The following is a 25113-nucleotide window of genomic DNA, read 5'->3' as shown; positions in this document are numbered from 1 at the left end:
AAAGTGGTAACCACGGGGATACAGTCCCCCTTGATCTTAGGTGTTCTGTCAAGTAATGCAGCTCGGTGAGTATTCAAGGCTCTTTTTTTGGCTTGTTTAATGACCTGTCTAGGATATGCTCGCTCTTCCAATTTACGGGACAAGGCCACTGCTTGTTCCACAAAGCCCTCAGTGGAGGAACAATTCCTGCGGTATCGCAAGAATTGCCTTACAGGCAAATTATCCCTGAGGGCCCTGGGGTGATAAGATCTATAGTGTAAAAGTGAGCTCTTATTGTATAAAAAGAGGGGCCCAGACCCCAGACTTTTAGATCACTGCTGGGAAATCAAGAGGAACCATTGCCAAGGAGAAGAGCCGGATAAGCTGATAAGGAATACTGCCCCTGTGCTGTTTGCTGTCTGGGGTTGGCCTGCAGTGGTTGCTTGCTGCTAAGGAAAGGAGAAAAATACTTTGCTGCTTGCTTTGTCACCTGCTGGAAGAAAAGATCTCCAAGGGCTTGAAGCTGAGCTTGCCTCCTGTTCTGAAGTCTCAGGGCCACGAAGACTTAACCACCAGCTCCCCTGAATTTCCTTGCTGGGAATTCCAGCCTGCAAAGAGGTGCCTGCTGCTGTTTAGGACTTCTAGAGAATGTTTGTCACTGGGAGCTGGAAAATGGACGCAAAATCGAAGAAGCATGTCGCATCCATGTCTGTTTCCGACGCATCGCTGAAGAAACCGTCGCAGGGCCTGCAGCGGCTCGATAAATCGCCGCACGACGCATCGGGTGCAATGATCTATGAAGTCCGAGATCACCGCACCGATGCAAGCCTCCTGTGCGGCTGCACGAGGCCACGCATCGTACCGGATTGACGCATAGCATCAAGGCGCCAAGACTGTCGTATCGCTGGGGGACATAGTAAGAAACAGACGCATCAACTCCCCACGCAGTAAGAAAACGATGCATCACCTCCTCTCCAGTAAGGAACCAACGCTTCACCACCCCCGAAGCAAGAAACTGACGCATCACCTTCCCTGCGTGTAAGAACCGACGCATCACCTTCCCTGTGGCGATTTTGTTTGTTTTGCGTGATGCATCCCAGGTACTTTGTGAGAAAAGTGTCACATTTAAAACTTGCATTGAACTGAACTATTTCTACCATTTGAAAGCCTTATTTTTAATACTGTATTGTGGATTTTTGTTGTTTGGTCTTGTTTTGGATTAGATAAAGATTACTTATTTTTTTTCCAAACTGGTGTGGTGTCCATTAGTAGTGTTGTCACTGTGTTTCTGTATGTGTTCACAAATGCTTTACACACTGCCTCTGAGATAAGCCTGTCTGCTCGTGCCAAGCTACCAAGGGGGTGAGCAGGGGTTATTTTAGAATTGTATCCCACTTACCCTGACTAGAAGCAAGGGTCCCTATTTGGACAAGGGTATCTACCTCTGCCAACTAGAGACCCCCATTTCTAACAGAGTCTGACACCCTGTAAGTTCAAAACACATTCTTAAACTATTGTCTAACAGGAAGAGCCCCATCTTTCAAGCTCAAGTGATGGACAAATCCCCAATACTCACCTAACTTCTCACTGAAACCTGAGCACATTTTCTTCTTCAATTTGTCATACAAAATAAAGGGAATAATAGGACCAAAATATACCATCCCTATAACTAGTATCTGGTCCATAAAGTAAATTTAAAACAAGATCTGTTTTGAACGATTCCTTGAGTCTGGGGTGTGGTACTCAATTTTTCCCTAAAAAGGAGAAATGTCCTCAACTACCTAGGTGGCATGCTTCATCACTGGGCCACACCTGACGATAAATCCAATTATTAATGAGTGTGGTAAGCTCTACTTGGAGCTCTTTCAGAGGTTGTACGTGTTTTTTTCCTTGGCACTTTCTAACTAGTCAGGTGAACTGGAACCCTATTTATAAAGATAAAAATGCATACAGGACAGCTATTAGTTCTATTGGCATTTACCGAACACACCAAACCACATTGGTGTTCCCTATGTTAACCTGCCCTCCAATCTCATCCAATGAGGTGCCTTCCTCCTGCAATTTATGCTATCATGATTTGCAGGGAGAAGGTTCTAGAGACTGGAGCACCATAAGGAATGTACAATATACCAGCCATTTCGAGGAGGTCCCAATCGGTACGGAACCCTGGATCCTCCCTGTCTTTCACCAGCCAATCATTTATATCAATCAGTTGAGTGGCTCAATCTCAGAGGTGCATGCGCGTGCCTTTGTCATAAGCGAACCTCAGGATTTTACTTGCCCAAAGAATAAGTATATATTAAAAAAGAAGGCAAACCTCAAGTACAAAAAGATGGTCTGTGTAACATAGTTTAATGTAAATGTACATTGAAAAATAATACAGCATCAGTGTAGATCTTGTCAATATGCCAACGGTGCTGTGGTGAATAGCACAGTGAATAGTAGATCAAGTGAGGGCAAGTGCACAATAAGTGATAGGAGGGATAAAGTGAAAAAAACATGTAGAAGAGTACGCATATATTCATGTCCATTATTGAACTCATTTGGAGTCCACTACACAGTGGGTAACAATGTTTCAACCTCTCTACTGATCTAAATTCCTGGGGGTCTTCATCAGGATAATAAAGCAGCACCTAAAACAAGACAAGAATACAACTCTTTGTGAGGTGGGTACATAACAAATCAGAAAACCTCTTAAAGCAGACTGTGTACATATCACACTTACCCAGAATGATAATTACTCAAGTGTGGAGAAAAGCGCGAATCATCCTCTTATTACCTCCAATTTAGAAACATAATATACGAAGTAACCAAAGAAAAAATCTTTCTCAAGATTGAAAAAGGCACTCCACATTTTCCTTAAAAGACAGCTAATGCCCATAAACACCAGGCCAAACATCTCTGTGTACTGGCTCTCAAAATGGGGGCGAATGTTTGAATTGTTCAGCATTCCGTCCATCATTTGTTCCTTTTGCTTTCGTCGCCCTAAGTGGGATGGATATGCCCAGCAGTGGGTCCCGTGCTCACCGTGACACTGGATTCAAGCTAGCCTGGCTAATGAGGGGTGGTGCCCCGAAACTGGTCCCAGGATGCTTTTTTCCGGTCCAGGGAGGACCTGGTTCGGCAGTTCGGGCTGGACTGTTCCCATGAGGCAAAGGGTCAAGACGGAATTGCATATGGCTGCGTCCAAACTGGGGTGGCATGGTGAGCAAAAGAATGATTGAGTAAACCCAGATCTTTGTGACTGGAGGTGAATGTTTACATTATTCAGCATTCCATCCATCATGTGTTCCTTTTGCTTTTGTCACCCTAAGAGGGAAGGATATGCCCAGACATGGGTCCCGTGCTCACTGCGCCACTGGATTCAAGCTAGCATGGCTGATGAGGGGCGATGCCCCGAAAATGGTCCTAGGATGCTTGTTTGTGATCCAGGAGAACCTAGCTTAACAGTTTGGGCTGGACTGTTCCCATGAGACACAGGGTCACAACTGATTTGCATTTGGCTGGGTCCAAACTGGGGTGGCATGGTGAGCAAAAGAACAATGGATTAAACCCAGATCTTTGTAACTGTGGGTGAATGTTTGCATTGTTCTGCATTCCGTCCATCATTTGTTCCTTTTGCAAAGCAATATATAGAACTGTACACCTTTACGTAATGTGGTGCCACAAAAACACTGCAACAATAAACAGAGACTCCCACAATGCAATAGCATCAAGGGAACTCTCTGTGTTTATTTCCTCTTATTTCCTCTTCCATGCATTACCCGGTTTGAATGAATGAAAGAAGTGAATACAAGACCCCTCTATGTTTATTACGTTCATCTGTATTACAAAGGACTAAATATAACATTGTAAATCACCCGTGTCTACTAAATGATTTGATCAGACAGAAAACTACCCCTTATAGTAAAACACTTTTCACAAATCAGGATGAAAATTAGCTAATAATTATGCCACGCAGTGCAGGCGAGGTGCACCTGTCATCCTTCAGAGCCGACTGAAGCGGAAAAAAGCCACACACGCTCAGAGGGCCCGATTCACAGAACTAACTTAAGACAAAATCCTAAACTTACTACCATTTTCGTATTCACAGAAGGCACTTACTCATTTTGGTATTCACAGAAGACACTTACTCACTTCGGTATTCACAGAAGTTAGGAGTCCTAACTTTAGGACTCCTAAATGCCTTCTGTGAATACCGAAAGTCTTAAAATTAGGATTTTTCTCAGTTTAGGAGTCCTAAAGTTAGGACTCCTAACTTTACTACTACTAAACTGAGAAAAATCCTAATTTTAAGGCTTTCGGTATTCACAGAAGGCATTTAGGAGTCCTAAAGTTAGGAGTCCTAACTTTACTACTACTAAATTGAGACAAATCCAAATTTTAAGACTTTCTGTATTCACAGAAGGCATTTAGGAGTCCTAAAGTTAGGACTCCTAACTTCTGTGAATACCGAAATGAGTAAGTGCCTTCTGTGAATACCAAAATGAGTAAGTACCTTCTGTGAATACCAAAATGGTAGTAAGTTTAGGACTTTGTCTTAATTTAGTTCTGTGAATCGGGCCCAGAGTCTCCAAATATGGTCTCCAATTCAAGGCACATAATGTGCACGGCTCATAGCTCACCCCTAGGGGTAAAAAATGTAAACAAGGGCACCACAAAAATTGAGAACTTTCTCAGTCAATCAGATAATGGCCTATCAAAAATATCCCAGCAAAAATAATGACAAAAGACGGGTTGTGAAACGACTACAAACTCTAGGGGGTCAACACCAACATTGAAGAGATACTACAGGGCCAGAGGCCATGAAGACCCACCAATGTAGACACATAATTACAGCAAGTTTGACCTAAGTCTGCATTATAGATGGTATAATAGCATACAAACGATACCTTCAAATACATAGGAGAAAGGCATCTGTTTATAAACAAAACAGGGTATGACCATTCGCTGTTGCTGAATTATGGTAATTTCCTTGAAGCATGTGACATGAAGGTTTTTGATGATTCACTTTGTATCAGGGGTTGTATATAGAGGTGTATTGGATTCACATTTAGGTGTACATACACTGAGTGCTCGATATTGCCTTCACAGCATGGAAGAGGAAATAATACAGAGGTTCCCCTTGATGCTACAGGGTTGTGGGATTCTCTTTAAATTGTTGTGGTGTTTTGGCACCATGTTGTATAAGGGAGTAATGTTCTAAATATTTCTTAGACATTTTCAGATCCATTACACAAGAATGCTTAGCCTGGTGTGTATGAGCATTAGTGGTCTTTTAAGGACAATGTGGTGTGCCTTTTTTTAATCTTGACAAAAATGTGTTTTTTTGGTTACTTCACAAATCATGGTTCTAAATATGAGGTGATAAGAGGATGATTCCTTCTTTCCTCCACACTTGAGTAATATTTGTTCTTGGTAAGTGTGATACATACACAGTTGGTTTAAAGAGGTTTATTAATTTGTTATGTACCCACCTCATAAATAATTGATGTATTCTTGTCTTCTTTTAGATACTAATTCACTATCCTAATGAAATAGCAACTCAGATCAGTAATGGGGCTGAAATGTCAACGCTTAAACAATGTTACCCACACCGTGTAAATGACTCTAAAAGTAAGGCAAATATTGGGACTTGAATGAATGTGGTCTCTTCTACATGTTTTTTCACTTGATCTGTCATATCACTTATTACGAACTTTTCCTTATTTGATCCACTATTCAGTGCACCATTCACCACAGCATCTTTGACAAATTGACAATATCTGCATTGATTGCTGTATTATTTGTCAATGTATATGCACATTAACCTATGTTCAAATTCAAATTCAAAACAGCTTTGTTCGATTTTTTAAAAGCAAAACCATAAAAGCATACATATATAAAAATTCATTTTTAACAAAAGGAAATGCAAATTTATACCGGTTAAAAAGACATATCCTAATTCATGGAGATCCTAAATCTTATAATGGTTTTGAGAAACGTTAAAACAGAGAAAATGAGAAATTCATCATCCAACATTTTCATTTTAACCAAAGCCACTCTACATTGCCTCAACCCATGTTTATTTAAAGCGGGTCGGAGCAACCTTTTCCTAGGTTCTGAGTAATATTTGCAAAAAAGGATACAATGCAGAGACGATTGAACAGAAACCTCGTCACAAGGACAGGGAATAAGGTCCTTTGACCAGCAATTCATCACAGGAAAAGTCACTAGTCTGAAAAAGACATCAACCCTAAATCGGGTTAAAAGCATTCGAGAATAGCAGCTAGGGACAAGATTCAAGTATGGCTGTATGCCTGGCTTTTGGATAAGTAAGTGGTTAACCATAACGGAGCTCTTACATTTCTCCAGCAACCAGCGTTTCTCTGACAAAAAGTCCAAGCAGAAATTCTTAAGTTTTTTCCTTGACAGAGCTGCCACGGTGTCTGGAGAATCAAAAAATTCCGAGTGGCCCATCTCAGCAAAGAAAGATTTAAGATATTTGAACCAGGAAATTTTTGGGGACCCATCTAGGCCAAGACAGTCCCTGATTATATCCCTGTTCAAACCTGTCTCGGTTCCCGACCATACTTTATGCCACAACAAAATGGGCTCTAGGTTAATGAGATCTGAGATATAAGGTACGCCCAGCTCTTGATGGCAAACATAAGAGGAGGTGGACCCAGGCACTGCCAATACAAAACGAAGGAAAACATTTTGACAGATCTGGATACTCGAGGCGTTTCCTATACCCCAAATTCCTGCACCGTACAGTGCGGTAGATACACATTTGGCTCTATAAATGTCTAACAGCACTGATACAGGGCGGCCCCCTACCTTATTGGAGAAATGTTTGACAGCCCCTATGGCTCGTGAAAAAGCTAGTTTTCTTGATTCCCTTGCTGCTGACCAAGTGCCCTTTTTGTCAAAATTAATACCCAAATAGGAAAAAGTATTGACAGTCGTAAGTTTTGTGTCGGATAAAAAAGAATTGCAGTGAAGGTTCTTCTTTTTTGTGCAGCACATATTAAATGTTTTGCTGATGTTGATCTTTAGACCCCTATTGCCCATGTACTCTGAAAATTTGCTAATCGATCTTTGAAGACCGATTTGAGTCCGGGCCATAATTACTGCATCGTCTGCATAGAAAAGAATGGGGATATGGGAGTTGCCAATTTTTGGATAATCCTGCTTATCTTCCAGGAGGTGAGATGCAGCTGAGTTAATATATAAATTAAACAAAAAAGGAGCTAAAATACAGCCTTGTCTCACACCCTTTCCTATAGGGAATTTGGAAGTGCACTCCCCCTTATCTCCAAAACGGACCCTAGCACCCGCATCTCGATATAGTTCTCTGATAAAAATTAGAAGGTTTGGGTCCACTCCCATATCCTGCATAGTTAGCCAAAGTTTGTTGTGATTGATGCAGTCAAAAGCCGAGCTTAAACCCACAAATGTGAGGAATAAGTTCTCGTTTTTTGCCTCGACATATTTGGCTACTAGGAGAGCTAGGTTCAATCCTTGCTCAATAGTTCCCAAGCCTTCCCTAAAACCATATTGGAACTTGGAGAGAATACCTTTTTCATCGGCCCATGTTTGCAGTTTATTGAGTATCACTCTCCCCGCGATCTTCATGAGAGTATCAAGTAAGGAGATCGGTCTATAGCACTTCGGCGTATTACGATCTCCTTTCTTGAAAATGGGCACCACGATGGCTTCCTGCCAGGTCCGTGGAAAACCCACTTTAGTAAAGCTGTTAAGAACGTTAGTTAAAAGAGGAGCCCATAACTTTTTATTAGCCTTGTAAATATCCACGGGTATTCCGTCCGGGCCCGGAGCCTTTCCCGCTGGGCTCTTGTCAATGGCTATCAGAACTTCATCAATGGAAAAGGCAACGTTAATTGGATAGTGCAAACTATCCTGTAATCTTGAATTATGCCCCCCTTCTGTAGCTACCAGAGGGTCTTCTTGATAGAGCTCCCGAAAGTAAGTCACCCAGGTCTCTTCAGTGATGGCTATTTCGATAGAGTCTGATTCATTATTAGTGAAGAAAGGAGCATTCACTGCTTTCCAAAAAGCAGTATTATTTTTAGATTGGCTGGCTTCTCGAAGGGTGAGCCAAGCATCCTGTTTAATTTGTTTCTTCCTTTTTTTGACTGCCTGTTGATAGGCGGATCTAGCCAATCTTACGTCCACCATTACTCTGGGATCTCGCTTTAGTTGGGTTAATAGATAGGCGTGAGTCCTGCTGAACTCTCTATCAAACCACCTTTGATTTTTGTTAGCCCCAAGATGCAGAGGTTTTGTAAGTAATTTCCCAATTTCCTCAGTGATACTAAGGAAAGCATCGGTCACTTTTGAAGACTCGACGCTCTCAGTCAGACATATATTAAATTCCACTAACCTGGAGCAGATTAAGGTGCCAAGGAAGGCCACTGGTTCTACTTTGTCCCATTTTAGGGTGTAACCATTCCTCCTAGCAAGCTGCAATCTATGGTTGTATAGATTCTGAACCGTAGAATCAGTGTTACTTTTGCCTTTAGGAACGGCGAGGGACAAACTAAGGGGTAGATGATCACTCATCGCTACCTCACATAATTCAAACGAACAAATATAGTGGGAATAGCGTTTGGATATGAGCAGGAAGTCAATGACGGATTTACAGCCTCTACCTATAAAAGTGGGGCTGAATGGGACTGGTGGAGAGCAGAGTTCATTAGCAAAACCTAGATCCAGAGAAAAAAGTATATCATTTAGATATTTTCCCAAAGAAGTATGGGAAAAATGTGCAAAAGGAGCGCCCTCCCTCTCCCCCAGGTCACATATGTTTTGATCACTGAATGGACATAAAGTGTGATTAAAATCGCCAAACCAAATGACACAGGTATCAGAAGGATCCTTATCGTCCGAATTTTTTAAGGATTCAGTTAGTTCCTTAAGTGTTGAGGCCCACAGATCTTTCGGTATGTTATTATAAAAATTTATCAGATCTATAAATAACTTCCCCCCAAGCGTAATATGCAAAATTTGGTAAAAAGCAGAGACTGGTGCAAAGGAGATTTTTATATCTTTTACACAGTTGGAGACATAGGTGCATAAACCCCCTTTGTTTCTCCCTCTAATGGTGAGTATTGCAGGAGTGTCGTAAGTTCGATAGCCCATCATGTGTATGGGATCAACTGTCCAACATTCCTGGAGGCAAATAAACGAAAACCTTTTCAGAAAGGTAATGCAATTCGTTTCTCCTAGTCTGGAGGACAGACCTGCAATATTCCAAGACAAGAAGGTGAGGTCAGGGCATGTGTCAGCCTCTTGCAAAGAAGGAGGAATGGTAGTTTCACAAGAAACAACGTTGTCAAGCGGGCCTCTGGTTGGACTTAGGGGATGTTTTGGAGACTCTGCCATCTTGAGGTTAGTAAATGTAGTTTCAGAAATATCCCGAGGGGAGGCTATCAATTGTGCTGGCTGTTGATAGAACAATATTAACGCCTCCTCATTTGTAACTTTCCCTACAGGTTCTGAAGCGGGGGGATTTTTTGGGGGCAGTCAATCAACCGCATCTAGGCAACTATACCTATTTGCACATGTGAAAGACTCCAACCAGTCCTGATCAGTTGTAGCCATCCCACCTCTTACAGAATTGCTGTTAGCTATACCTCGCCCTACCTGAACCCACCAGTTGTTATTAGCTTGGGGAGGATAGAAATAAGCAAGTGGTAATGGGGTAATGCTAGTAAAATGTAGAGAGGGTCGTGTCTGTTGGACATGCTTTACCGCCTGGGTATTACTGAAATTGATCACAATACAGTCCCCTGATATATCTTTGTTTCTTCTGCCCACCCAGCTAACTCTCCGCACAAACAAGATCTTGGCGTGGGTACCAGGAGGGAGTGGTCGGTTGTTATTGAGCCAGTGCATTGTTTTGTTCTTAAGCTCATCATATGACTCAGTGTTGTTTGCTCCAATACAAGGTACACCCGTCAGTACGATAGCATATGGTGCGGATTCTGGTGGAAGATATAGGGTAGGTAGATTATATACATTTTCGTTGGGGGAAGCCCTTCTATTAACTTTCGCATTAATATTCTGTGATTTGTCATTTGTAACTATTATGTTAGCGTCTGGGAGTTTCTGCTGAGGTGTTTCACCTAAAAATTGGTCTTTAGTGGCACTAATGCTAGTAGAGTTTTCAGTACAAGCAATGTCCTCACCATTTCTCCGGGATGTATCTAATGGCCGGGCCGAGTGAGGGATAGTCAGAAGAAGGGGGGTTTTCTCTTTAAAATTACTTGCATTGTTAGCTGGTACGAGAGGTTTACAATGCTCTCTATGTAAGTCTATCTTCATTAGTTGATTAAGTTCAAGATTTGTTAGAGCAGTTTGTTCTAATTTTTTAAGGCGCTCTTCTATCTTGATAAGCCTATCTAAAAACGGTCGGGTTGAGTGTTCAAAAAGTTCCCTTATTTTTGAGAAAAAACCCTCATCTATTTGCGTAGATTTGTTTGGGGTTACATCAGGCAAAGATTGATCATCAGTTCCCAGAGAATGGTTGGGCGGGAGTTTATCAGTTTTGGATTTGTTCGATGTTAATTTATTCCCCTTTTTGCCGCGCGGGGCAGCCTTTTGCTTTGGTTTAGCCCCTGGGGTTGAAGCAGGGAACAGGGGAAATAACATCGGAAATGGCATTTAGCTGAGCTCGGGTAGAAACACCATCAGATTGGGTAGTCACAGCATCGGACGAAAAAATGTCAGATCTGTTGGTATTTCTAACAGTATTAGCCCTTTTCCTTTCCAAACTAGAGTCCATAGTTGAATCAATACTGCCCCCCTCGCTAATCGTACCATTATTTGTAATTGAATTTGTGTTATAAGGCGCAGGTGAAACGACTGAAGCAATAGTCCCTAGGGAAGAACGTTTAGCAGTAAGCGGGTCCATCGAGAGACGACGCTCTGTTAGGTCAATTTCACGTTCTAAAAGGTTAGCTGCTCTTACAATAAAATTGTCCAGAGTTCCAGCCAGGGTAGTATTAGTCACGGTACCCTTGGCCCTAGGCATTCTTTCTGCAATTTCAAGTATAGTTATCTTTCTCTCACTAATGAGGTCAAATTGCAGGGGGGGTAGCCCAGCCCAGTGTCTCCAGTCTCGAACGGCCTCAAACGGCCCGCTCTTTAAATGTAAGGTAAAAAATGTAAACAAGGGCACCACAAAAATTGAGAATTTTCTCAGTCAATCAGATAATGGCCTATCAAAAATATCCCAGCAAAAATAATGACAAAAGACGGGTTGTGAAACGACTACAAACTCTAGGGGGTCAACACCAACATTGAAGAGATACTACAGGGCCAGATGCCATGAAGACCCACCAATGTAGACACATAATTACAGCAAGTTTGACCTAAGTCTGCATTATAGATGGTATAATAGCATACAAACGATAACTTCAAATACATAGGAGAAAGGCATCTGTTTATAAACAAAACAGGGTATGACCATTCGCTGTTGCTGAATTATGGTAATTTCCTTGAAGCATGTGACATGAAGGTTTTTGATGATTCACTTTGTATCAGGGGTTGTATATAGAGGTGTATTGGATTCACATTTAGGTGTACATACACTGAGTGCTCGATATTGCCTTCACAGCATGGAAGAGGAAATAATACAGAGGTCCCCCTTGATGCTACAGGGTTGTGGGATTCTCTTTAAATTGTTGTGGTGTTTTGGCACCATGTTGTATAAGGGAGTAATGTTCTAAATATTTCTTAGACATTTTCAGATCCATTACACAAGAATGCTTAGCCTGGTGTGTATGAGCATTAGTGGTCTTTTAAGGACAATGTGGTGTGCCTTTTTTTAATCTTGACAAAAATGTGTTTTTTTGGTTACTTCACAAATCATGGTTCTAAATATGAGGTGATAAGAGGATGATTCCTTCTTTCCTCCACACTTGAGTAATATTTGTTCTTGGTAAGTGTGATACATACACAGTTGGTTTAAAGAGGTTTATTAATTAGTTATGTACCCACCTCATAAATAATTGATGTATTCTTGTCTTCTTTTAGATACTAATTCACTATCCTAATGAAATAGCAACTCAGATCAGTAATGGGGCTGAAATGTCAACGCTTAAACAATGTTACCCACACCGTGTAAATGACTCTAAAAGTAAGGCAAATATTGGGACTTGAATGAATGCGGTCTCTTCTACATGTTTTTTCACTTGATCTGTCATATCACTTATTACGAACTTTTCCTTATTTGATCCACTATTCAGTGCACCATTCACCACAGCATCCTTGACAAATTGACAATATCTGCATTGATTGCTGTATTATTTGTCAATGTATATGCACATTAACCTATGTGATACAGAACCATCTTTTGGCACTTAATGATATTTGGCTAGGAAGCAAAGGCTTGCTTCGCCTTCCTCCGAGGAAATCATTGTTTATTAATATATCACTTAGCGAGGTTCCTAGGAATACAGGTTTTCCCCTTATGATTATTTAATCAAAGAAAAACAACAGTATTTGATTGTATCTGATTGAGGAATTGAATAAGATTTTGTATGGATAATTTTAGATTATATAAAGAATTTTGGGCAGTAGAATCCTTCTGTATAAAACCATCCTTTCCAAAAATTGTTAGTAGGCAGCTTGCTCCAACTGGAAATATATCTTTGCATCTTCCTCCATAGGGCCACCATATTTATTTCCCTTTTTTTGTGGGATCCATGGAAAAAGGAATTGCAAAATATTTAAAATATGAGGAGTGGACAGATAACTGCACTGGATACTCCAGTTATAGGAGGTAGAATCTCCTTGGTGGGGGGAAAGAACAGACTTGCATCTATTGACTGGGAACTCAGAAGCCTCAGCATATAGCTCCATCATATCCATCCATCTTTGTCCTTTACACTTTGGGTAGCAAATGAAAAGGAGTAAGATAGGTGGTATTCAATATTTCCCTATCATTGAAATCCCTGTACTAGACTATCATTTCTAATCCAGGCCAGCAGTGACTCGCTTAAATGGGCGAAAGGCATGGGTAAAATAGGATACCCCTGCTTGGTGCCACTCCCAATCTCAAAGGAAGAGGACAGAGCCCCACTAAACCGCACTCTTGTCAGTGGCTGGTCATATAATAATCTGACATATAATGCGAGTCATGGACCAAAGCTGAATTTATAAAGTATCTGAAACAAAACACCAACTCAGCCAATCAAACACCTTTTTAAAATCAATGAGTATCAATGTGCCCCTGCTAGTCATAAATTCATTTACATTTTGGTTAATCAATGCAGGAATTACTTCAATGAACCGATTGGTTAATAACTCGGCCAGCACCTTTGTATTAACTTGATTAGTGAAATTGAGCACCATGAGTGACCCTCCTGGTTTGGCCAGGACTGATGCTATGACCAAATAAACGTACAATGGTAGTAACCTGAACTCCTATGCTTCATCCATCATGGTTAAAGGTGGGGCAAGATAATTAAAGCATTTAAGGAATTCCACAAGAAAGCATTCGGACCAGGCATTTTGCCTGCTTTCATACCACAGATTGCACTAGAGATTGCGTCTTCAGTAATGGGAGGTCCTGTCGCAGCGTAGGCAATAGTTGGCACTCAAATATGGGACCAGCTTTGTAACTGGAGCTATACAAATCCGAAAATACAGCTGCAACATCTGTTGCATCAAGTTTCAATGCTCTGAAAGTGTCTTGGACTCCCAGAATTACCCTAGTGATGGGCTTCGATGCTAGCTAACCAATATAGGAGCTTACTAGATTTATCCCCATAATTGTATACTCTCCTTTGGGATGCCATTGACGTTAGTCTTGTCCTGTCCTCACAAGTTGTCATAGCATTTTATTTTCACTTTAAGATATATGATCTTTTTCCACCTTGAATATTATAGCCTCAGACTCCACAGCTGCTTCCTCGCTCAATAACTCTTTCGTACGGAGATAGGCTTTATTCTTACCCCTCATAACATAAGATGCTTGTTTGTCAACTTGTAGGTATTCTATAAACTCATCATTTATCAACCACCATGCTTTTAATTGTGAAACACTAATGCAGACTTCTCTCCTCAGGCCACATGCAATTCCATGGGCAAATGATCAGATATTCCCCGTGGGAGGATTTGTGACACTCTAACCCAGGATTAATCAACTGCAGGAATGACAAAGTAATCGAGTCTAGAGAATTAACCATATTTGGGGGAGTGATGTGTAAATAAACTTACCCTTTCAGGTGTGCCAAACATCGCACAAACGCACTGCCAATGCCCATTATGAAAGTTCAGTGTTTCGGTGGCGACCTGAAAAGCAGGTTCCATAAGAGTCCAAGTCAATACCCATCACTCCACGGAAATCTCTCCCAAAGCACCCATTATATCAATTCTGGAAAAAGTGTGCATCATTTGCCTCGGACACTGCGTGATAATAGTGGGGGACGTAAAAGCTAATTGAAGTACAAGGGTGAATTACAACCGTGCCAAGCAACAAAACATAACCACCACAGCTGTCTATCTTGACTTTTGTAACTACCATGGGAAAAGATTTCCATTGCAAGATTGTCACTCCCCTTCTCCCTTTTGTAAATCCAGGATAGATAACTCTATCAAAACCATATTATTGTAGGAAATTGCACCCAGAACCCAATATGTGTGCTTGCTGCATTAGCAGTACAGCTGGTGAATCATGTTTGGTGTACAGGAGCACCACCTCCTCTTCCGTTTATGTAAGAGCCGATTCATGTTCCAGGTCATAATGCAATACCCATCATGATAACCTTAAATGTCTTATTGGTGAGGTAACTGCATAGGTGATTTTAGGTAGTCGTACGCTGTCAGGCTGTCAGTGTTAAACATTATTAACTCTTCTGGTAACTGACAAATATAGTGAACACTCACCCTCTCTTCCCTGTACTTATACCCCAGAAGCACCTCTCTATCCTAACTAGTTTCATAAACTATGGAGATATATGGGGTGTTCCCTCATGCACTCAATGATGCCTGTGCAATGTTGAAATTACTATTGACCTCTAAACTAATCATCACGGAAAACATCAGTTGATTGTTTTGAGGTTATCCCTCTTTATCCATTATTTGAAACCAAGGGGTGAAGCATTCAAAGGCAGCAGTCAGTTTGTGAGATCTGAGACTGCCCTCCATATGATTTGTACTTTTTCCGGCCCACTAAGTGATCTGTTTCTTCAAGGATGGTATGTTGCTTTGACCTGTCCCATCACATGTTGTCTCCCCAACAGCCAGTTCCTTTCAGTCTTCTGCTTGTGAGTGCCTCACGCATGGATTTGCTTTCTGCCTGTTCCATGTATATGTACTGAATGTGAAACTCTTTCTGCTCCTTCACACAGACCCATGCAGATTCAGGGTTTTCAAAGAGGTAAGGCTTGTCCTGGAATATCACTTTAAATTTTACTGAATATAGGAGCTTGTAGGCTTCATTGCTCAAGTTTCTTTTTAATTCCAGAAAATACTCTTGTTGATTGGCAAGATATGTCCTTTAGTCCAGGCCACTTTCAGAATAATGTCCTGCTCATTATAGTTAAGGAGTCTTACAACCAGATGTCATGAAGGTGGGGCCCAATAGAGGTTCGGAGGAGATGATACGATGTGGCCTTTCATTGATAAAGAATGTCAAAAGAATCTCATCTTGTGCCTCAAGTTCAAAGCCAGTTTTTAAAAAATCGCTCTGCATTTGACCCTTGCGCCTCCTTAGGTATGCCAAGAATTCATAGCTTTCTGTAACATGTGCGTCTCTCTCCACACTCTACGCTGTCCTCAAATCTTTGTGTCATCTCCACCAGTCACTGTACCATTACACCAACATTTTGCAAGGAACCTCAGCTTCTGAGATTCAACCTTGCGCTATTGTGATTCTTTCTATTACATTATACACATCCTGGCACAACATGGAGAGGTCTGTAGCCAGTTCCTCAATTTATGATTCATGTGACATGCTGGATGACCTTTATGATAATGTCTATTGATGAAACTAGGTGCAGTACACTTTCAGACTGTTCTTGTTGAGAAGATGAGGACATTTGGATTTGCTCCATCTTTGTCTGTACTTGCTGTTTGTAGGTTTTGTCTTATACCATGGTGCAAGTACTGGGATATATTTAGTTAGAGATTGTAGTGTTTTGTTGAGGCTGATTCTTATGACACTCTTCTTTATCCTACTGCAAGTGGACCCTCCACATGTATTCTAGTATAGAAGTCCTGATGCAAAATATAATTTCTTGTTACCACACTTTAGATATTTTGTACTTGTATGTTTAAGTGCAGAGGAATGTATTAAGGGCCCTCCACATTGCATCGAGCTGAGTCGGTTCCGATGGCTAGGTGGCAGGGCTGCGATTTGAGGCCCTGCATTGGGTTGCGTCACCCTGCATTGGTTCCTATAAGGAGCTGTGATGAGAGGTCCTGCATACAGTTGTGTCACGCTGCCTAGCTTCCAATAGGGAGTTGTGAGGGCTGGGATGCGAGGTCCTATGTCGAGTTGCGCCACGCTGTATCAGTTTCAATGAGGAGCTGTGAGGGATGCGATGCAAGATCCCACATCAAGTTGTGTCGCGATGCGTCAGTTCCGATGAGGAAACCAACAGTTGGGCCAAGAGTAGCACACTCCGATGCCAGCCAAGGGTCTAGGACCTGGGGGGCACCTCCTGGAGATCAGGACACTGTCCAGCAGCGGCCATCAGCAGGGTACAGATAGATCTAGTGTAGTCCAGGCAGCCGGGCAAAACATGTTGAAGCCGATATTTTCCTCAGGCAGGCAGTGTCACTTCTACTTGTGTAAAGTTTAACGTTGCCTTGAAACATATTCTAAAAAATCAGAGAGCTTCTTCGTGAATCATACATTATTAACTTGAAAATTAATCACTAGTGAATAGAGGTATGTCAAAAATGTACCCTAATTTTCAGATTTAAATTAAATGGTTTCTTACAGTTGCAACGAATCCCTTATCAAATCCATCACGTCGTTAGATGAGATCAATCTTTATTTGCTGTCATACTTTACTTATTATCACTTACAGTTTGGTCAAAAATGTAGGGGGGTGTGGAACTTCACAACGAATTCACTGATTATATTACCACATAATAATGTATGAAGAGGAACCGGTGAGTTGAATGTACTGAAGGTTTTATGCTTGCAAGTCTGCAATATGATAAACTAGAGTCCTTGCAAGTGCAAAGATGTCACTCACAATGTACTAAACAGACACTGCGATTTGCACCTGGCTTTGACTCATAATGTCCACAATGCAAGTTCTCGTGCATGGTAAGGAAGACGTGATAAGAGAGGGGTGTTTCACCTTCCTTGCGACTCGCAAGGATATTTATTAACAGTTTGTGACCACTTCCCTGGCATTAAACCATTAATATAATATAGATAACTGAAATTAGCTGTCCTTGAGGCAACACTCACACGACATAAATGTCAGCTGAAAGCACCGAGGTGTGCAGGCAACAATCCATGGAACCATGCATGCTTTCCCCAATGCCCTTTCACACAGTGCCAAATGTTTGTCTTCATTGCAGTCCCTGCCTTTTGAAGTGACAGGCAATGCAATCACAGCATTTCGCGATTGTAGGGCTGGAGGTCTCCACTCCCTCGCAGAGATCCATCCATAACTTATCAGTCATTCACCTGGATTCACAGAAGGAAAGCTACCTAATCAGCTGCTCTGCCAGTCCTTGCGAATGTCCTACTTGCACTTTGCTAGGATCACGCAAACACAGTTTCTGATTTTCAACCTATTCCTTGATACATTTAGCTCATATTCCCTACAGCTACACTGCTGTAAAGGGCTTTTATGCTTTCATGAACACCTTTGGTGCTAATACTGCATAATCAATTCACGGACACAGAACATCATTAAACTGTTAATGATCACCTCTAGTCCGTGAAAACCTAAAATAGGTTCACAATCATATATATCATTATAGTGAGCATTATATCCTTGTGAAAGACTCAGAAATATATAATTTTAAAATATACAAAATCCTGAGAAAAATCTTAGTTGCCTTTTGACTAGATCTGCGCTATCCAAACACCAGAAGCCCACATACAGGCATATTAACACTCATACAAACATTCATTTATTAACCCCTTCGGTGCTCATGACGGAATGGTTCCGTCATGACCCACGGTTGAGCTGTGCTCATGACGGAACCATTCCGTCATGACCACACCCGCGCAAGATTCCGTCAGCACAGCGGCGGAATCTGCGCAGCATCGAAGGGGTTAAGAGACGTTATGGTAGAAACCAAGGATTTAAAAGTTCGTGAAAGTCTGCAAACTGGGCAATTGCTGCTTTCAGTACTACTGAACCATAACAACACATCCATGGTCAATTCTAAACAGAAAGAAACATGTATTTGGTGTGTGTTCTATGGTAAGGTTCTGCTATGCAATGATGTTAGTAGAAAATATATGTATTGCAAAACTCACCTCAATCTCCTTTGTAAGCCTTGCGTGCACTTCTTTCTCTTCGTCCAGCAAAACAAGGTGATTATCGATCTCTTGCTTAACTCTTGTTATTTCCTCCCTTATAGTTTCAATCTCTGCCTGGTGAAGGGAATCATAATCAGCACTATTTCTTGCCTCAACTTTTAAGAAAGTCGGTCAAATAAACAAGCTACTGATCTTATTCCATATAGGACATGAGGCTTAAGTCATATGAACTGGGATGGAAAAGTACAAATAACATATAATACAAGGAAAATATATGTATTGTGAACAACTATTGCGGTATCATGTCCATCCAAAACAACAGCTGAATCAGAATTTAGAAACATTTTACTTTCTCCTATTTTTCGGAACACCTCGGGCTTGGTTAGTGCCGTAAATTCTACATTTTTTAATTTCATTAAACAAGGGAGTAAAATAACAATCAAAAAGAAAACACATTAAAACTTTACTTAATATAAAAAATATATATAATAATACCATGCACAAAATGTAATGAAGTTGGCAACTTTTACAGGGGTTTCCCCACTGTTATGGTGAGATTCTGTTAATCTGAAAGGTTCAAGGCAATAAAACATTTAAACCAATGGGATAAATTAATTGCAGACTCAGCCATGGATAATTCATTTGCAAGAGAGGCGTTCTCTGATGAAGATATTTGCAAGCCATTCAACCAATCAATCAATCAATCAAGTAATTTGTAAAGCGCACTACATACCCGTAAGGGTTTCAAGGTGCTGGGGGGGAGAGAGGGAGGGGGAGGGGTGCTGCTGCTACTGGTCGAAGAGCCAGGTCTTGAGTTGTCTCCTGAAGGTCAGCAGGTCTTCGGTTTGTCGTGGGTAGAGGGGGAGGGTGTTCCAGTTCCTGGCGGCGCGGTGGGAGAAGGACCTGCCTCCGCAAGTTGTTCTGCGGATGTGCGGGACCGTGGCCAGGGCGTGGTCAGCAGAGCGGAGTTTCCTGTTGGGTACGTAGAAGGAGAGTCGGTTGTTGAGATAGGCTGGTCCGGTCTTGTGGAGTGCCTTGTGTGCGTGGATCAGGAGCTTGAAGGAGATTCTCCTTTCGACGGGGAACCAGTGCAGGTTCCTCAGGTGGGGGTGATGTGGTCGCGGCGCGGGACGTCGAGGATCAGGCGTGCAGAGGCGTTCCTATGGGCCTCCAGGCCCATAGGAATGAATGGGAAGGTATTCCTTATTATCGATTCGGTAAATAACGAATCGGTAATAACGAATATTACCGAATCTGTAAAATTTACAGATTGTTTACCTACATTCTATTTACCGATTCTAAAATACCGAATCAGTAAAATTCGGTATTTAGGAATCAGTAAATAGAAATTACCTACATATGGCCCTATAATACATATTTCATAAATACTTCATTTTTAAAAATGCTTTGAGGTGCACAAGTATGATAATAAAATATTGTAACAAATTTGTCTTGTGTTAAGTCGTGCTTATATTTTGTTTGTTTAGTTATTTATGTTTATTTTATAATGTTGCCTTGATGCTTCCAAACCTATTTAGTTATGCAACTACGTTTGTGTTGGAAAACCAATACAAGTGAGACCTTTGAGGAAGAAAATACACACTGTGGTTATGAAGAGAGTATGAAGCCTCACTTTAAACTTATTTTATATGTTTGCACTGCCGGATGCAAATTTACCAGGTTCCTATGCATACAGCAGTACAGCAGAGGAGCACAATTAAAGTATTCCATTATGCTGTAAACAGCTTGGCATAAAAGCAATTCAATAGTAAACACAAAATAAATTGAAGGGCAAGTTGCAAATGCAAGTTTGGAATTTATGTTTTTGGGTTGGACAGAGAATGCAGGCAGGTTTTATTCAAAGTCATTTATGTCTGACATTTCCTCATGGAATCTGGCACTCAGAGGCGCCATGAACCCTTACCTAGGGGCAGAATGGAGGGGGTGCCACTGGCATGGTCCTGAGGAGAGGGTGATAAAAGGGGTCAAGTAAGCCCTGGCACGCAGTGGCGAGGGAGGGCCGGGATGCCTGTGGTCGGAAAGCAGTGAAAAGGGAACACCACAAGCTGACTTGCTCATGACCCCTCTGCAGACCCAGTGTCTCTTGTAAGAGGAACTGCTGCCCGGAGGGTCTAAGACGCTCTTCCAGACTCTACTCACCATCTGCCTCAATTCCGTGTCCAGTTGACTTTCCTAGGACTGAAATCGGAAAATAACACCCAACCTCTCTGAAACAAGCAGAAAACAAGAGCACATACTATGGAAAGAAGCCAAAAGCAAACCCAGCCTTCAAAGCCCATGAAGGTGATGGACGTTAAAGATATCCGAGTGCCTTTAAAAAACTTGAAATATATTGTTTTCTTCAAAATTCCGCAGCAGAGGACACATGAGCTGTCTGCTGCGAATATGATTCATTACTACGCGAGTCATTACATCGCGTGGCATTACAACGCGGTCGTTACAACGACTGCGTTGTTACCACGCAATACCATTACTACACAAGTCATTACATCCACTTGCAGTAGACGGTGCGCTAACATTAGGAATGTATAATTTACTATTTCAACTCCAGCCTACGAAACAGTAGGGAAGGTGTTGGAATAGTAAACTATACTATATATAGTCAATGTCATGACTTGCGTAGTAATGGCATTGCGTGGTAACAACGCGGTCGTTGTAAAAACCGCGTTGTAATGGCATCGCGGTGTAATGACAGCGATGTAAAGGTCATTTTCTGTCTGCTGCGCCGTGACTGGCAAAACATTATCTTTTTTTAGTCAGCATACAGAGCGCGGAAACAACAGTAATCATACCTTGCTATTTTTTAAAAGTGATTCAAGCTTCAAAAGATTACCTCCAAGTGGATGCAGAGAGGAAAAAAACAGACACCCTGCGGTGCATGGCTGCGATGATGTGAGCTGAAGCGTCTCAACCTGTAGCCTCCTTGCCCTTTCTCTCCTGCACCGTAGGAGCATTTATAATTATATGCTTGCAGGAGTAGCGCCACCTTTGTTTAAAGTTAAATGTGAGCAGGAAGGCATTTCCCTGTTCCGGAAACTACAACCAACGCTAGTGCTCAGCTAATAAAATATTAGTCTTCCATGTGTTAGGCGGAGCACCTGCCTAGAAGTACGTGATGTTTATTTTTTTAACATGAAAGCTGGCACCGTGCTGAAACGAAGCGCAGCACCCGTGTACATAAAACTGATGTGCATGGCAGCCCTTTAAGCGGGCGCCATGGTAAAAAATATGTAGTCCCCAAACAAAACATATCAGCACCTACAGTGTAATGAGACTGTAGTTGGTCGGTGCTGCTGGGCTAAAAACTGAAATTATGTATTGCCAGCACCAACCAATAGGGAGCCAGGATATAGGAGTGATGCCGGAGTGAACCAGTGCCAAACAGCAGGCAGGAATACACTCTGTATTGTCCTTACTGCAGGTTTTGCCGACAGCGCATACGCGCTGCCTAGGCTCGACCTAAAAACGATAGGCTTTCCCAAAAATGTAAAGGTCAGCCCACAATGGGCTTTATCTGCAATCTGAAAAGCATTGAAGAACAGGTAATCACCTTCAGTAATGCTCTTTATGGTGAACACTTTAACCACAGACTCTTCAGTTTCAAATTACTTCAGGCAGGAGACAGGATCCAGAAACATTTTAGCAATGATGCTTAAGGCAGTCTCTTTCTACAGGTGTAATCATCATGAAATCAAATGAAATATGTACATAGAAATGTGTAAAAGAATTAACTATTTAGAAAGTGTACAAATGAATGTACCGAAAAGAATGTTTTCAATGTCCATGATGATGTTACACAAAGTGTGGTTAAACACAGCAACAAGATGGCGCCTCCCTTTATGTGATCATGGCTGCAGGGCAGCCACAACGGATAGCACAAGAGCACTTTAATGAAGTATGTGTACAGCAACACTCCTAAGCGTCGGTGATCCTTGTTGGAGGTAAAACCAGGCGTTGGATATGTGGTTTCACCTCTAACAAGGATCACCAATGCTTAGGAGTGTTGCTGGATACGTACTTTAAAAACATGCCAAGATACTCGCTTGAGTCTGGTCTAAGTTTATTTCCTGGGTGAGAGCAATGAACATAAACATTATCAAATTAATGTAATACATCAATATGCAGACGCACTGGTATCATATTGCAAAATAGACATGCGGAAGTTGTCCATTAAAATCGACTCACATGAATGCCAGGATTATGTGGAAGCGAAGGTAATTCACCAACACCCCCCTGAGGTAGATTTCTACACACAAGTTGTTTTACCCGTGTGAAAGATAAGCTATCCCAATGGGAAGGGGAGCTCAGATGAGAGAGAAAGCGAGAGAGATACACTTCCAAAGGACTTCAGGTCTGTTCAGATCGACAGAGACGTTCTTTCACGTTCTTTTCTCTTTCTTTTAGGCCACTGGGACTATGCTGCTTTTCTATTAAATCTTACCTTTTTGACCTCCGAATAAGAAAGAATTTGAGAATAAGATCTGACATACAAGGTATGGTACTTGGTCTTAATGAACTGAGGAACCACAATGAGCAATTGTGACACTTATTAATTACCTTGGCCTAAAGCCTCACACCAAAAAAGTCTCTGAGTTTACTCTTTTTTAATCATTCTTTATGCGTTATTGTTTTCTACTTGTAACATAAAGCAGAATGTTAGCCATCGTAACAACTTCAAATAACAATCAGCACAATACTCTTTTCTTTTGCTTGATCTGAATGATAACCTTTTTGCTTTTGCGAGAACTCAAATGGTCTTCTATTGTCCATAAAATGCCACCTTGCCTACTGCTTGGGTTATTGTTACAATGATGCAAATGTAAAGTCTTCACTTAAAGAGCTTGTGATGCTCCTTGCCAGAATGAACTGATTATTAAGTTTTAGATTTCAACAAAATAATCCTTTGTTTACGTTTTCCTTCAAAATGTAAATTTATGTTCACTAACCTTTTTCCACAGGCCTTGTGATATTTTGCAGATTTGGGAGTCAATATTAATCTTCCTTACCAATTCCCAGTAGCAGCTGCTACCAGGAAGCAGCAGTGGGGTGGTGAGTGGGCAAGATGAGGAGGAGGATTAAAAACAAAAAAACACTTACCTGCCGGCCAGCCGGCTGGCTGGCCGCTGCCACTCTCCTCCATCCTTTTCCTGGCTTTTCTGTGGAAGCAGGAAGCGCCCTGGCTCCCTTTAGCTAATGAGTGGGAGCCTGGGCATGTTCTCAACGCAGGCTGTAATGCAGCCTGCATGGAGAATGTGCAAAGTGCGCATGAATATTTGGCCGGCCCACGGGGCCGGTCAAACATTCATGCGCACTTACATAGTGCCTACCACTTCTACCCCTGCTCTGAGAGCAGAGCAGATCCGCCCCGCCTAGACACTGCAGCAGGGACAAATAAAAGGACAATAAATCAAGTTATTATAATTTTATTTTTCCATTTCTTTCTACTACAAATAGCAGTGGGGCGACACTCCTCCGTCTTAGCAGAGGAGCCACCATTGCCAAATCCTCTTCCCTTTTCAGGTGCAGTGAGAAGCGGTTAGCAGGTAGGGTTGAGGAAACCTCCAGGGGAAGCACAGATCAGGGCGGGCTGTGGCAGGTAAGCCGTTTGATGATCCTCTCTCGTGGGGTATGGACAGCCAAGCAAGGCTTGGCTGTTTGGGTATTGTATTTAGAATACCGCACTGAAAATGTGCACCACTCCCGAAAGAGAGGCTTCCAAGAATGGGAAAGGTTTTCATTCATAACAGAGGCCTTTTTAAAAGGACACTCCAGGCTTTCTCAATTTCGCAATTTGAGAAATTATCGCGAAATCAGCTTAGGAGAGTGATGAACGCAATATTTTTCATTTTGGCCGGAAAAGAACAAAAAAGGTCTTCCGGCAGACGCCATGAGCTGGCATCCCTATCTCTGCCACCAGGGTCCTGGAAGCCCATGCAGAGAGACCTTGTGCTACCGTCGCAGCTCAAACATTAAGTTAAAGCCAGAGAGTGCACAATGTCTTTAATGAGAGGAAAGGATGACTCAGTGATGTTAATTGTATAAGATTCGAGACCCGCAAAACCAACAAGCTTTGGCATGAGATTGCACGGAGGGTGCCATGTATAAAAGGAACTCTGGTGCCGAAAGCCCAGTGTGTCACGGTGCACAGAGCCGAAGCAAGTTAAAAAAAATCTGAGTTAAGGGCAAACAGGGTTCATCCAACACTTCCTCAGTGGACATCAAGAGCCACAGCTGCAAAGTGACTTTATGTGCATGTCGGCATGCAATGCGAATGGTACAAGCCCAAACGATGGAATGGAAGGTGGTTATACTGAATTTTACACAACACTCTCAAGGGCTGATCCAGAGTGTTGGGCCTTGCTTACGGGTTGTGGATACTTTTCAATGGCAGCAGACTTTTGCAAAGTTCTTGATTTTCACAATTCGCTAGTGGTGGAAACTGGATGATTAGTAGTGGTAAATATATATCTACCACTGGCAATAAGGCAACTAACACAGTCTAGGGCTCAGAATAGGTCACAGAAAAGTATTCCCAATCTCAACCCTTGGTAGCTTGGCTGCAAGCAGGCAGGCTTAACTTCAGAGATAGGTATGTACAGTATTTAAAAACAACAATTCAGTAAATAATTAAAACACCCCACCCA

At 41.8% G+C, this 25113-nt stretch overlaps 1 protein-coding gene across 1 annotated transcript in view; it reads right to left on the bottom strand.

Annotated features, from left to right (window-relative positions):
• The window catches only part of CCDC122 (coiled-coil domain containing 122), a 136718-nt gene that overhangs the window by 7380 nt on the left and 104225 nt on the right, over window positions 1–25113 (bottom strand). Inside the window, exon 3 of the mRNA XM_085623737.1 lies at window positions 18446–18562. Within this exon, the coding sequence (XP_085479863.1) occupies window positions 18446–18562 (117 nt within the window). The remainder of the gene's footprint in view (window positions 1–18445; window positions 18563–25113) is intronic.

This window comes from Triturus cristatus, chromosome 8, assembly GCF_964204655.1.
Source record: "Triturus cristatus chromosome 8, aTriCri1.1, whole genome shotgun sequence".
In the NCBI taxonomy this organism is placed as follows: Eukaryota; Metazoa; Chordata; class Amphibia; order Caudata; family Salamandridae; genus Triturus; species Triturus cristatus.
This window is presented reverse-complemented; position numbering and strand designations above follow the sequence as displayed.